The sequence below is a fragment of the Brachypodium distachyon genome, chromosome 1 (assembly GCF_000005505.3).
Source record: "Brachypodium distachyon strain Bd21 chromosome 1, Brachypodium_distachyon_v3.0, whole genome shotgun sequence".
NCBI classification, from domain to species: Eukaryota; Viridiplantae; Streptophyta; class Magnoliopsida; order Poales; family Poaceae; genus Brachypodium; species Brachypodium distachyon.
Genome location: NC_016131.3, coordinates 24147105 through 24159742, shown reverse-complemented (window position 1 = coordinate 24159742; position 12638 = coordinate 24147105). Strand labels below are relative to the sequence as shown.

At 38.4% G+C, this 12638-nt stretch overlaps 1 protein-coding gene across 2 annotated transcripts; it reads left to right on the top strand.

Annotated features, from left to right (window-relative positions):
* Positions 1-413: 413 nt before the first annotated feature.
* LOC100845876 (phosphoglucomutase) lies at positions 414-12638 on the top strand. 2 transcript variants are annotated; one of them, XM_003563132.3, is made up of 18 exons: positions 414-573; positions 2314-2532; positions 2737-2803; positions 3703-3886; positions 5132-5184; positions 6139-6227; positions 7101-7325; positions 7908-7972; positions 9938-9998; positions 10074-10191; positions 10261-10342; positions 10419-10491; positions 10570-10631; positions 10728-10823; positions 11271-11425; positions 11895-11991; positions 12076-12153; positions 12242-12638. In XM_003563132.3, the coding sequence occupies exons 1-18, from the start codon at positions 567-569 to the stop codon at positions 12347-12349; spliced, it is 1839 nt and encodes a 612-aa protein (XP_003563180.1). In that variant the 5' UTR covers positions 414-566; the 3' UTR covers positions 12350-12638. The 2 variants fall into 2 exon arrangements, with proteins under 2 accessions (XP_003563180.1, XP_010238878.1); XM_010240576.2 differs by lacking the exon at positions 2314-2532 and having other exon boundaries at positions 416-573.

The following is a 12638-nucleotide window of genomic DNA, read 5'->3' as shown; positions in this document are numbered from 1 at the left end:
GGTGACGTCACGCACTCGCTAGACGTGGGCCCACGTGTCAGGCCTTTGCTGACGGCCACCGTGAAAAACTGCCAGCAAAGTCTGTTGTCGCCGGCAACGCCAGGTTTTCCGGCAGCGACTGCTTTTCCAACGACTGTGTATGGGCTCTTCGTAAAGTTGTCATTTACGAAGAGCAAGTTGCCACAAAACACGTGGCACGATTGCCGTCAAGCTCTTGCTCATCGGACGACCAACAAAACGTTCGCTCCAGAAGACTAAAAGGCGAGCGTATGCTCCTTATAAATTCAGCTACGGCATTTAGAACGGAACGGATTAATTTTTATTATTAGAATAGAAGGTGAACTTATGAAAAAATATAACGTCTAACGCTATTTTTTTAAAAAAATTGTTTTTAAAGAACGTCTACTGTCTTCCACCCATCGGCTCGCGGATGTTTTGTCCGTGTCGCATCTTCAGATGCTCGATCTGATCCAAGTATCCAACAAGACAACTCGTCTACCTTCTTCTCCTCGTGCTCGCCGCCCGCGGAGAAGCCGCCTCCGCACGAGCTCCTCCTCCTCGCACCCATGGCAGGTCAGTTGATTCTTCTCCTCTTTCCGCCCTTTAGCACGTTCAATACCTGCTTTAGTCTATCTCCCCGATCGAATTGAACCGTACCAGGAAATCGAATCCGTAGCCGCAGTTCCCGTATACCACAGCCGGTTAGCGAGAAGGGTAGAAACGTACAGTTCTGGAAGCGCGGGCGTAATCCATAGCTGTAGAAATGATTCCCGTCGTCCTGTGGTGTTTGGGGAATTCTGGGGCATGTTTGGAACAGAAGGGAACCCAAAGAACTTTCTGAATTGTTAGTGGTTACTACCTTTTCCTATGGTCTTGTTCTTTGGAGCGAAGAAAATAACAGGATTAGGGTCATGGGGAAATTTCCTCAGGTTAGGGTTCATAGCACCCCCGATGAACGTCGTCTGTTTTTTATGTGTTTTGCTCTTCAGTCCAAGAGGACCATACTAACCTGCCCAATCGCATTCTCGAAAATGGAAGTTAACTGATACAGCTATTGCTTATCTGCCAGAGAAAAAAAGGAACTTGAACCAGTTGTGAGATTCATCGTTCGTATAGGGAACTATCGTGGGGTGAATAAATATTGTGTCCAAATATCGTTTGCAGCAAAATGTCAAGGATTTTTTTACTGGCAGCTCCGTATGGGTACCTTCAGCCTCTGACAGATTGATATGGAACATATTTTGTGTTTACTAGTACTTGTTAAATATTGTATTTGGAGACTGGTCTGCTGGTTTTTGTAATCATTTAGAGCATGTACAATGCAAGATGCCTAGGTGGGTGCTTAGAAAAATTAACCAGTTTTTGTTAAGCACTGGTGCTTATTTAGACTAAACAGATGCCTAACTTGGCACCTCCTCATATTTAGTGTTCGCCGGTATGGTTGAAATTAACAAAACCACACGAACCAGTAACTCATTTGACCAAATCTTAAGAATAGGTGACGCACACTGCGGGTGCTGTCGTGGTGACAAATTTGGCTATGGGAATGTAGTGGGGCGGGCTAGAATTGCCTAAAGCACTATGGAGGGGGGCAAAGCAGTAAAACTCAAAGAAAGCATTTGAAAAATATGCCTATTTTTTACTTAGATTTGATGCCCTATTAGAAGGTTAAATAATGTAGTAGAGTAAAATTAGCATAGGTGGAGTCTTGTTGGACTTTTGGTTGAAGAATGCATGATGCTGGCATAAATAATTAAATATGTTGGAATCTTCAATTAATACCAAAAATATTTTTAAAGATGGAGTACATTTCATCGAAGACTCTTGACAATTAGTTGCCCAACAGCTAATAACTTGCTTTTTGGCTAAAAAGAAGAAGAAGATGTTTTTACTTCCCAGCAGATGAAGTTCCACCTCCACTAATAGGATACTTATTGGCTTTTAGAAAAATATATAGTTCCATTATTCTTGAATACAAGCAAGCTAGCATCCTAAACTTGCTCCTAGATATGTAGATATAAGTAAGAAATCTATCCAAGGAGACTTCTTCGCTTTCCTTGCATCCTTATTTTATTAGTTACTAAATAGGTTATGGAGAAGTAGATAGGGGTATGGAGGGTCATTTCAACACATGCCTAAATCCTTTTGCCCGTGTCCTAAAGGTGCTTATATTTGAGAAATGAGAGAGTACAAATATTTCTGATTTACATTTTGTGGAACAAAACTATGTTACTCACTGACCCAAATAAACAATTATCTTGTGCACTCTCGTAACATTAGAAGAAGATCTAATAGATTTGGAAATTTGTGCAGCATTATCAGCGAAGACCATACAAAATGCATTCTTGGCACAAGATGATACACGGTCTAGGCACAACACAAGACATGCCTGTGACTTTTGTACCCTCAATACCCGCAGCATGCATTCCTTCCAGGGATGTAGATTAACATTGGCTGATACTGCCAAGTGGTTAAATACCACATCAACAGCATGGATTAGCTTCCGGAAACAAGCAAATGTTAGTTTCAATGGTGTGTTCTAGGCACTCAGTAATCATACTAGTATCACTTGTTTTTTTCTTTTCCAACTCATTATGGTGTTTCTGTCAGATAATTCGCAGTTATGGTATGTCAGATCATAGCTTGATTGCTGATTTTAGAAATTATGCGTTGTGTCATGTGTATGCATTTGAACTGTGAAATGTTGCTTATGGAGTACAGTAACTTCCATTGCAGCTACTCAAGGCACCAGTGCTGTCTCATCCTCTGAGAAAGTTGATTTTCTCAAGCTCCAAAATGGCAGGTATAATAAGCTTTATACTTTTTATGATTTCCTTGACATTACATGTTCTTAGCTCTTGAACTCAAACTGTATAAACTATGTTTTGCTATATGCATGGTAACAGAACATGTACTCCCTCCGGCCCATATTACTTGTCTCAGAGTACTAAATCAGTGACAAGTAATTCCGGCCGGATAACTTGTTTTCAGGTGTTGTTCCATAAGCAGTAAAACTGTTGTTTGTTAATAGCCAATGGCATTTATAAAATATTATGCCAGATTGCTAGCTTGTGTGGTATATGTTGTTTAGCATGTCATCCTTGGTAGTGGTTCTCTTCCTTGGCACAAACTATATCACTAACAATGATTCTGGTATGAGACACGGCATATCTGTGCTAGGCTGCTAGCAACTCGCTGCCAGAAGTTGTAGCTGTCAATATGTGCTATCCTTCCAAGTCTTTGATGTGTCAAATGGGTGCATATCTGCCTTGTAGCTTCCCATAAATTTATTGCCGCCAGGTCTTTCTCGGATCTAATGCCTTCTTCATATCATGCATCAAAGTTTAACAAATCATTTATTAAACCTTCTTCATATCATGGACCAAAGGTTAAGAAATCATATTTGATGAACTCTTTGAATATTATATGGCTTGTGGTGACTTGTTTGGAGATTGGAGTGATGCGATTCTTGTGAATCGATTTTGTACTTATTTACTGCAAAATATGGCAGAACAAAATTGACTACCCTTTAATAATAGCTTTTAGAACCATCTAGTTCATTGCAACTAGGGAAGTATCAAATTGTCAAGAAAGCTGGAGAGGCATTTAATAGACAGTTTCATATCTTCTTGGGTTGTGTACATATATGGTGTATTATTATTATATATCAACTGCTTTTATACAGGCTATTTTGTTTTGCAGTGATATTCGTGGTGTTGCCATTGCTGGAGTTGAAGGTGAGCCTGTCAACATCACTGAGCCTGGCACAGAAGCTATATCTGCTGCGTTTGCTGAATGGTTACTAAACAAGAAGAAAGCAGACGGATTGAGACGTTTAAGAATCTCTGTAGGACATGATTCACGAATTTCCGCACATAAATTGCAGGTGCATTCTATTTTCTGCCAAAGAGGACCTAGAAGGTCCTGGGCACAAGTTTTTAAAATTTATTATTCAAAGTTAAGGATTATTTAGTAGCAAGTCATTATTGGGCCAAATTGTGTTCCAACTTGCAATGGCGTGGAATTTCATCATTTACTAGTTAAAAACTTGTGATTACGAGATGTCAAATGACCTAGGGTATGTTTTTGGATGGTGGCCAAATCCCACCCTACCAAAATTTTGGTCTTTTTTTTTATGGGAGCTAACTTTTTGGCAATTCAATGCCTCCCTACCAACTCTAGTCCATTTTGCTTGCCATATTGGCCAACTCAGGTGCAATCAAAACCTTTGACAAAATTTGGGTAGCCAAATATTTGGTATGGTATGCTTGGGCTCAAATTAAACATACGCTGCCTCTATGTTGAGACATTTGCAATGGTTTTTTACTTGATGTTGTACTGGCTGCAAATAGTTGGTTATTTCAATGCTTTTCCTGGTCAATAATTGTATTTCTTTCCTATTCTGAATTTATAAACATTGGGGTCTGGCTATAATATGCTTGTAGGTTTGTTCAGAAAGTAGTGAATTCAACAAGATAATTTGTTAATCTTACCATGAGTGCAATGGCTTAAATCCCATCTTACTTAGTATTTATGCTCTAATTACACATCTTTAAGAATTCATCTTGGTATTTGGAGGGAACTGCAGCATGCTGTACATTGAGACCACTGGGTTGCTGACTTGCCATTTTGGGGTAGAGGTGGAATTCGCACCTTAGATGTTTGATCTATGGGAATGGACCGAGAATTGGGAGACTCATACTCTCACTCTATTTATTGTTATTATTATTAAGGCAGGAACAGAAGCTTGTGGAAGGTTCTCCTGTAGTTGTATGCTCTGCATGCTTTTTCTCCCGTCACATCCACTTCATAGCCCTTATGGAGCCTATACATTAGGGGCAGTGTCAAAATATGAGTAGATTGCAGCCACCTTTCCTCAGAAGTAGCAACATGTCAATTCAGGATAGGCTGCCTTCTCTGCTTGCAGGATTTGTCAATGATGCAATTTATTTTCATGTTTCTGGTATTTTGATACCTATGTCCATATAGTTCATAAATATCATTGCATTGCGATGGTTAAACTAATTTGAATTCAGCTTGTTGGAATTTTGCAACCTCCCCACTTTAAAGTTCACAAATATCATTTGTGTGATTAGTTTGACAATCGTCTATTAATAGCTATTTTTTTCAGAATGCAGTCACTCATGGAATCACCGCTGCAGGACATGATGTTCTACAGTTTGGGTGAGTTGAAACTTCTATTTTGTTTACATTCAGTATGCAAGATCTTCTGTTTTTTGTATAGAGCTCTGCAGGTACAAAAAAGGTAGTTTTTTCTGAAATTCCCCTGTCATGTGAGACTTTTTTTACTGATAACTTGCATGCATCAATCCTTGGGAAGCTACAATTTTTATTTTGAACAGTGCCAAGGGGTTCCACCTCTTCATAAATGTCTTGCCTCTCTGCTTTGATAAATGATAAGGAAGCAAACATGAGTCAAATGTTCAAGACGGAATTGCTTATTTACTACTCCTTCTGATCCATAATAAGTGTCTAATTTAGTAAAACTTTGTGCTAAATCAGCGACACTTATTATGGATCGGAGGGAGTAATAAATAACACCTTGTTTCATCATGTGCCACTGAAAAACCTCATGTTCAATCCATTTCAAAACATTGCTCATTATTTCCCATCGCTATTGACTTGCTGCATGAAGGCTATTAAAAGTATAGAGAATGTCCATTTTGCCCCTATCTGAAGTAGTGCGTCAAGAATTCACTCCATGACATCCTGTGGGTCTGTTGGTGTCTTCCATGTACACTATGTATTAAAATCTAAACTTTGTTCTGTATGGATATACTCTTTGGTTATTCAAGTCTATGCAACTATGTTTATTTATATATCAAAGTTTCTAACAAAATATTAGAATCTAATTTTCTCTGATGGCCTGTTGTGTGAAAGAAATGAAGTAATGAAAACAACTAGAATTCATGTGGCATCTTTGCCTTATAAATTGCACAAGACAAACCATTTTCTAGGAACGCAGAATAGAAAGACCTCAGTTTAAATGGACACACTTGAACCCTCGGATGGCAAATTATTAACAAAAGTTTAAATGGGTGGCATGGAAGAAATAAGGAGTTAGTCATAGTTAGCAATTTCCTTTTCAGTCTTCAGTTCTGACAATGTGTTATGCAGATTGGCTTCAACACCAGCGATGTTCAACAGTACACTTACGGAAGACGAGATACATCATTGCCCAGCTGATGGAGGCATAATGATAACCGGTACCTAACTACCTACCCAATCTGATATGCACCATTCTATACAAGTATTTCTATTTATCAATGTACAAGGTCTTTACCACACATGCAAAATTTTCCTTATGACTATCTTTATTGTTATTTATTTATTTGAATATTGTCCTGACTTACTGAGCATCGTAGAAATATGCCATTTCGGAGTATTGTAACCCACTGAGGATTATATTTACTCATTTCGGAGTATCGTAATCCACTGAGGATGGATCAGGTTTGCCTTACCGAAGAGGAAGTGATGTATGCCATGAGTTGACAAAACAATTTGGGGGTTGAAGTGGGTTGGCCATCTGACTTCTTCTTTGGATCTTGTACCATCTAGTGCTCTATTCCACCTAACAGCAAGGAGAGTTGGGCGTCCTTCATCTTGTCTCAACCTCCTTATGAAGCGAGGCTAGTGAGCAAGGAAATTCGGTCGCCGTGTTGATGAACGTTGATGCACGCACGCACATATCTGTTTTAACATTACCTTGCATCCATAACTCTAGAGTAGAAATTAGTGAAAGAGAATGGAAATCGTAGTGTTGATTTTATCATACCTTGTGTAAGATCAGGAATCCCAGGGGTTAAAGGTTGTCATTTATCGTGCCAATGACGAGTGAAAAGAAGAATTACTTGAAATCTGTTCTCACTATGTGGTTGTGCAAAAAAATTAAGTCTGTGATTGTCTTATTCTTCACTGGAACCTATACATTCTGACTATGTATATAATATGCATGTGTGCTCATCTCTGATAGCAACGGTGTGCAACTTGTAATTGACCTTAAATTTTTCTACTTCTCATTTCTCGGAAATCTTGTAATATTAGCCTTGCTAAAATGTTGGGGTGGTTTTTCTGTACAGCGAGCCATCTACCCTACAATCGGAATGGTTTTAAGTTTTTTACAAGTGATGGTGGGTTAAATAAGGCTGATATCAAGGATATCTTGGAGCGTGCTTCTCGATTATATGAGGAATCTGCACATGGTGGCAAACAAGAACAGACGGGTGTTGTGACAACTGTGGACTACATGTCAATCTATGCTTCTGATCTGGTGAAAGCAGTTCGGACATCTGCCGGAAACAAAGGTTTTCATTATATGCTAATATATACTGTATTTGATTTACTAGACAATCTATAGTAGACCAGAGTTAGATTTCTTGCCATTTCTTTTCATATTTGATATGTTATTTCTACCATCCCTTGTTTTCTTATGTCATTATTCCGTATATGATTTTTATCTGCTCAATAAAATTCTGTTGGTTATGTGTTTCACATTCTAATTACAATGTGGGTTGCTCTAGAGGCATTCAGTTGTGCTATCACCGTATTAATTTATATGCTATATTATTATCTTATATAAGGTTTCTTTGTTCCTTACAAACTTATATGGTTTTGTATCCCACTGTCTATTTACATTTCTTGGATGCAGTGACGTTCACTCGTGGTGTCCACCGTATTAATTCCTGCTATGCATATACTTTTTTACATACTCAACTTCTTAGTTAATGGTTTCATGTATTTCACATTCTACTTGTATTCAAATATATGACTACTGTCTATGGCGATGATAGATCTGAGAGAAAACTATGAAATGCTTTAGTATCAAAGATCGATATAACGGAAGAATAAAAATGCTATGCTTATGTCTTTTGTTCATTTGGTCTTAGAAAAACCATTGGAGGGACTGCACATAGTCGTTGACGCAGGGAATGGAGCAGGTGGATTTTTTGTGGTAATGTGTTTACTTCCATTATTTTTTCTGTAGAAATATGCCTTATTGAGTCTGGATTTGTTTAATATGCCTTAGGTCAAATGATTGAAAAATGTCCTCAACATTTGCAGTTGTCTCTCTGCATTGTCATAGATCAATTATACCGCAAAGTTTAGTTATTTCAACATAACTTTACTCCCAAACACAACAATAGGCATTAATTTTTCTGAATTTGAATTCGGTGTCTCAAAATTAGTAAAATCCTTTTGTTTTGAATTCATAGCCCTCTCCAGTCAATCTGATTTCCAGCAGAAATCAATTGGTTCCCAGGGTGGATACTGACCCTGGTTGAATATGGTTTGTTGCTGCAAATTATATGAATACGTATGCCTATAGGTGATTCAATCAACATAAATTCGAATTCAGTGAAAACTATCTGCATATGGAAGGACATGGATTTTGGTTTTGCTGTGGTCTGTACAAATTATAGAGTAACAGACAATAATCTACACTGGAATTTTATTTTTGAGTGTTTGGATAGTGTCGTGTAGAGCGCAATGCCACACGTTAGCCTGTGAAAAAACCTTATGTTCTCAACTCAATCCTTGCAAATAGAGAAGAGAAAAACAAAGTCCAGTCCACCAATATGAAATCTCTGGTAAACATTTAGTCTTGGGAAGGAAAGTTTTAAAAGTTTAAGGGGCATCAACTATGTCTTTCAAGTTCTTTTGTTGCTTTTTCAATATAATGAAGTATGCGTGTTCTTTCGCAAGACTAGGAGTAGACATACAAAATGAATATGGGTTGTGTGTAGAAAGTCATATAAATAATGCTACTCCCTCCTTCCCAAAAAAGATGACATATTAGGTTTTTAATTTTTTTCCCAAAATAAGTGTCGTATAAGAGGCTTAATTGTTGTGTGGCTCGACTTTTGTTGCCGCATGCCATCGATGAGTAAAGCAAGCAGTTAATGCAGCGCATGCAGCGGGCAAATATCGCATGCATGCATGGGACTAACACGCCTGTGATTAATGCTGTTTTGCGCTTTGGCCAGAGATGTTCCGCGCTAGGCGTCGTGGGCATGACAGCGCTTACAATTAATGTCTGCTCCAGCCTGTTTTGCATGCATGCAATGCTTGGTATTAGAGAAAATTCTAATACAACATCTTTTTTGGGAAGAAGGGAGTACATGTTATGCCCGTTGTCACTGATGGAATTTGTTGATGCATAGTATCATCCCTAATCATTCAACTATGGTGTTGGTCCATCGAATATTCCATTTAGGTCTCGGGACCCAGGTCTCTCGGTACCGAGACCATCCCTTCTCCCATCGTTCGGCAGAGCTGGACTCTCACCTTTTAGTATAGGAACGAAGATGACCTATTGACTATTGCATATGCCAAGTTAATCTTGATACTGATAATCTTTTATATAATATAAACATGGTATGCCACCGATTTCCTGGTTAATCCATTTCCACAGTTCTACTTCTAGATTACAATATCCCAAGTTGACTTTGTACTCTTACTTTTTGTTAACTCGATGATGCCCCGCACGTTGTCACGGAAAGTTTTAGTTAACATACGTGAGCCCACGTTGTTGAAGGAAATTCTTAGTTAACATACATGAGTAAAAAGTAGCAACAAAAGAGTATCCATTGAAAACATATAATGTAATTGTATGATAGATTATACATTCTTCATTTAATGGAAATAGCTTGATGGAAAGTAACGTGCATGCATGTGCAAAAAATATGAGTTTTCCACTAAATAGATGTGTGAACAAATTAATGGTGTGATGATGTGGCATGCTTGCATGTTGAGAAGAATCAAGTAGTGGGTTTCCCCTACTTAGATATAGAAGATTTTCCCTAATACTTGTTATTATGTTAAGGTGGCAAACTGCTGATTGTATACTTAAATTGTACTGAAATAATTAAATATTGCCTTTGATTTGGATCTGGAATTATTGTGGTTCTTGGACCAGGATAAGGTACTCAAACCATTAGGAGCTGTTACTAGTGGGAGCCAATTCCTGGAGCCTGATGGTAATAGCAATCTTTTCTTCATCCAGCTAATCTCTCATTTCGGCCTTCCTCTCATGTTATGAGCTGCTTGTGTAGGTTTATTTCCCAATCATATTCCGAATCCTGAGGATAAAGCTGCAATGGAAGCCATTACACAAGCGGTGCTTAATAACAAGGCAGACTTAGGCATCATATTTGATACTGATGTCGACAGGTGCAGAACAACCATTGTGGCTCTACATATGCATAATAATTTTGGTGCTAAGTATCTCGCTCTTTGCAGGTCTGCTGCTGTTGATTCCAGTGGTCGTGAGTTGAACCGCAACCGATTGATTGCTTTGATGTCTGCCATAGTTCTTGAGGAAGTAAGGTCTTTTGGAGCTGCATTTTTTTATGTTACTCTATTGCTTGCCTCTAACTAACTCGTTGTTCTGCTACTAGCATCCAGGAACCACTGTTGTGACAGATAGTGTGACATCAGACGGGCTGTCTGCATTTATTGAGAATAAACTTGGTAGGTACTACCGTACTAGTTACAACTAGGTGCTTTGTTTCATTAAACGATCATCTGCTTATCTATTTTATGCTTAAGGAGGGAAGCATCACCGATTCAAGCGAGGGTACAAGAATGTAATAGATGAGGCTATTCGTCTGGTTAGTTTCCTCTTTCTGCGTGATTAAGATAGTCCTGAAATTTGTTCCATGATACTCAGCAGTATTGAAACGCACATTTTCCTGATAATATTTCAGAATTCTGCTGGTGAGGAATCACATTTGGCGATGGAAACAAGTGGCCATGGAGCACTGAAAGAGAATCACTGGCTCGATGATGGAGCATATCTTATGGTAAGGGTGTGCTTATTCTGCTACATTTATTAAACTTTATGAACCATGCAGTATATGAATCATATCATATAGTTATTGTTGACATTTTGTGCATGAGGTGAGTGCCCTTCTGTATTTTACCTTGTAAAGATGGTTAAATCCATCATGTTAAATGTTAACATGGTTATATTTTATCTGAAAAGAATCTGGTTTTGAACTATTATGCCATTTTACAGCGGAATTATTGTACTATTGTATCTATGCCTCTCTCCCTTCTGAAGATAGTTCTTCCATACTAGACTAATACCATTGCAAGATGGTATCTTTGTTTCTGATCTGCTGTATTCCATTTGACCTGCTTTAAAAAGAAAAACTGGAACATCGTGATCTTGAGCACATTTTTAGTTGGCATCATCTCTCTTTTGTGGGCATGCACTTCCATACTTATATTCTTCTTTCTTGCCTCAGGTTAAACTTTTGAATAAACTTGCTGGTGCCAGAACATTGAATCCAAACATTGGTAGTAAAGTTTTGACTGATTTGGTTGAGGGCCTGGAGGACGCTGCCGTGACAGCGGAGATAAGGTTGAAGATTGATCAGAGTCATGCAGATTTGAAAGGAGGGTATGTCAACTTTTAACTGGCATTCAATCCCATACATGAAAAATAATGCTACCATGGCCTAAAATGCTTTGCCATTTCAATGGTCAGTTTTTTTTGCGGGTATCTCAATGGTCAGTTAAGGGGGATTTTTCTAGATAACATAAACAAGTGTGTGCATATTGTTTTCATTAAGAGAAGCAAAGCAGGTACAAGAGTTTGGGCTAGCCCAAAATTCAATGGAAATGAAACTTGTGACATCCATACAATTCCTTGGTTATGCTTGTTTAAGTTCAGATTTATTAGAGCTTCCACATATGAAAGAAAATTATTTAGTCATGTGGAAATAGGGCTGTACCCCTAATTTTTCAGAAATAAAATGCAATACTCCATTTAGTTCACTTTCTGTCACAACAAAGGCAGATCAAGCTTGACTGTGGATGTCTTATGTGGAAAGACGGATAAAGTTCATGGGTTTAATTTCTATTGACAGATCCTTCCGTGACTATGGAGAATCAATCTTGAAGCATTTGGAGAATGTGATCAGTAAAGACCCCAACCTCAACAAAGCCCCAAAGAATTACGAAGGCGTACGTCAATAATGTTTGCCTGTTTTCAGCAGACTCTGTATGCATCTTGACTGATCGATATGTCATGTTGTATTACTACTACAGGTTAGGGTTTCTGGATATGGTGGCTGGTTCTTGTTGAGGCTATCCCTCCATGACCCAGTTCTTCCCCTGAACATTGAGGTTAGCTTATCATCCCTTTTCTTTCAACTCTCAACTCTTAGGAAGCACCATTCTATCATTTGACTGTCATGTCAACATGTGAATATAGGCACAAAGCAAGGATGATGCCATTAAGCTTGGGCTTGCGGTGCTTGCTGCCACGAGTGAATTCTCAGCGTTGGACACGACTGCATTAAACAAGTTTTTGCAGCAATGAAGCATAGCAGACTTTTTTATGGTTTTTTCATCGTGGGTGTCAAGAGTTTGATTTAGATACAAGGCAACTGTATTTACAAAAAAAAACTTGTTTTTAATGTTCACACACATATATATATACTCTTGGCCTCTGTTTGGTTAGAAAGCACCAAATAGGCGAAATCAAAATTTTCTGTGTCTTACAGCAGATGACAAAGCAATTGTCAAGAATCTTACATACTGGTATGGCTGCATGGATGTGTGTCCTTGAATTTTAGGTAAATGTTCATTCATGCCATTACTTAGTTGAA

Bases quoted from the DNA above. Each gene is read 5' to 3' on its own strand.
- LOC100845876 (XM_003563132.3), top strand. The intron at 10,492-10,569 runs GTAGGTACTACC...TTTATGCTTAAG, and splicing joins ATTTATTGAGAATAAACTTG to GAGGGAAGCATCACCGATTC. The intron at 11,992-12,075 runs GTACGTCAATAA...TTACTACTACAG, and splicing joins CCCCAAAGAATTACGAAGGC to GTTAGGGTTTCTGGATATGG.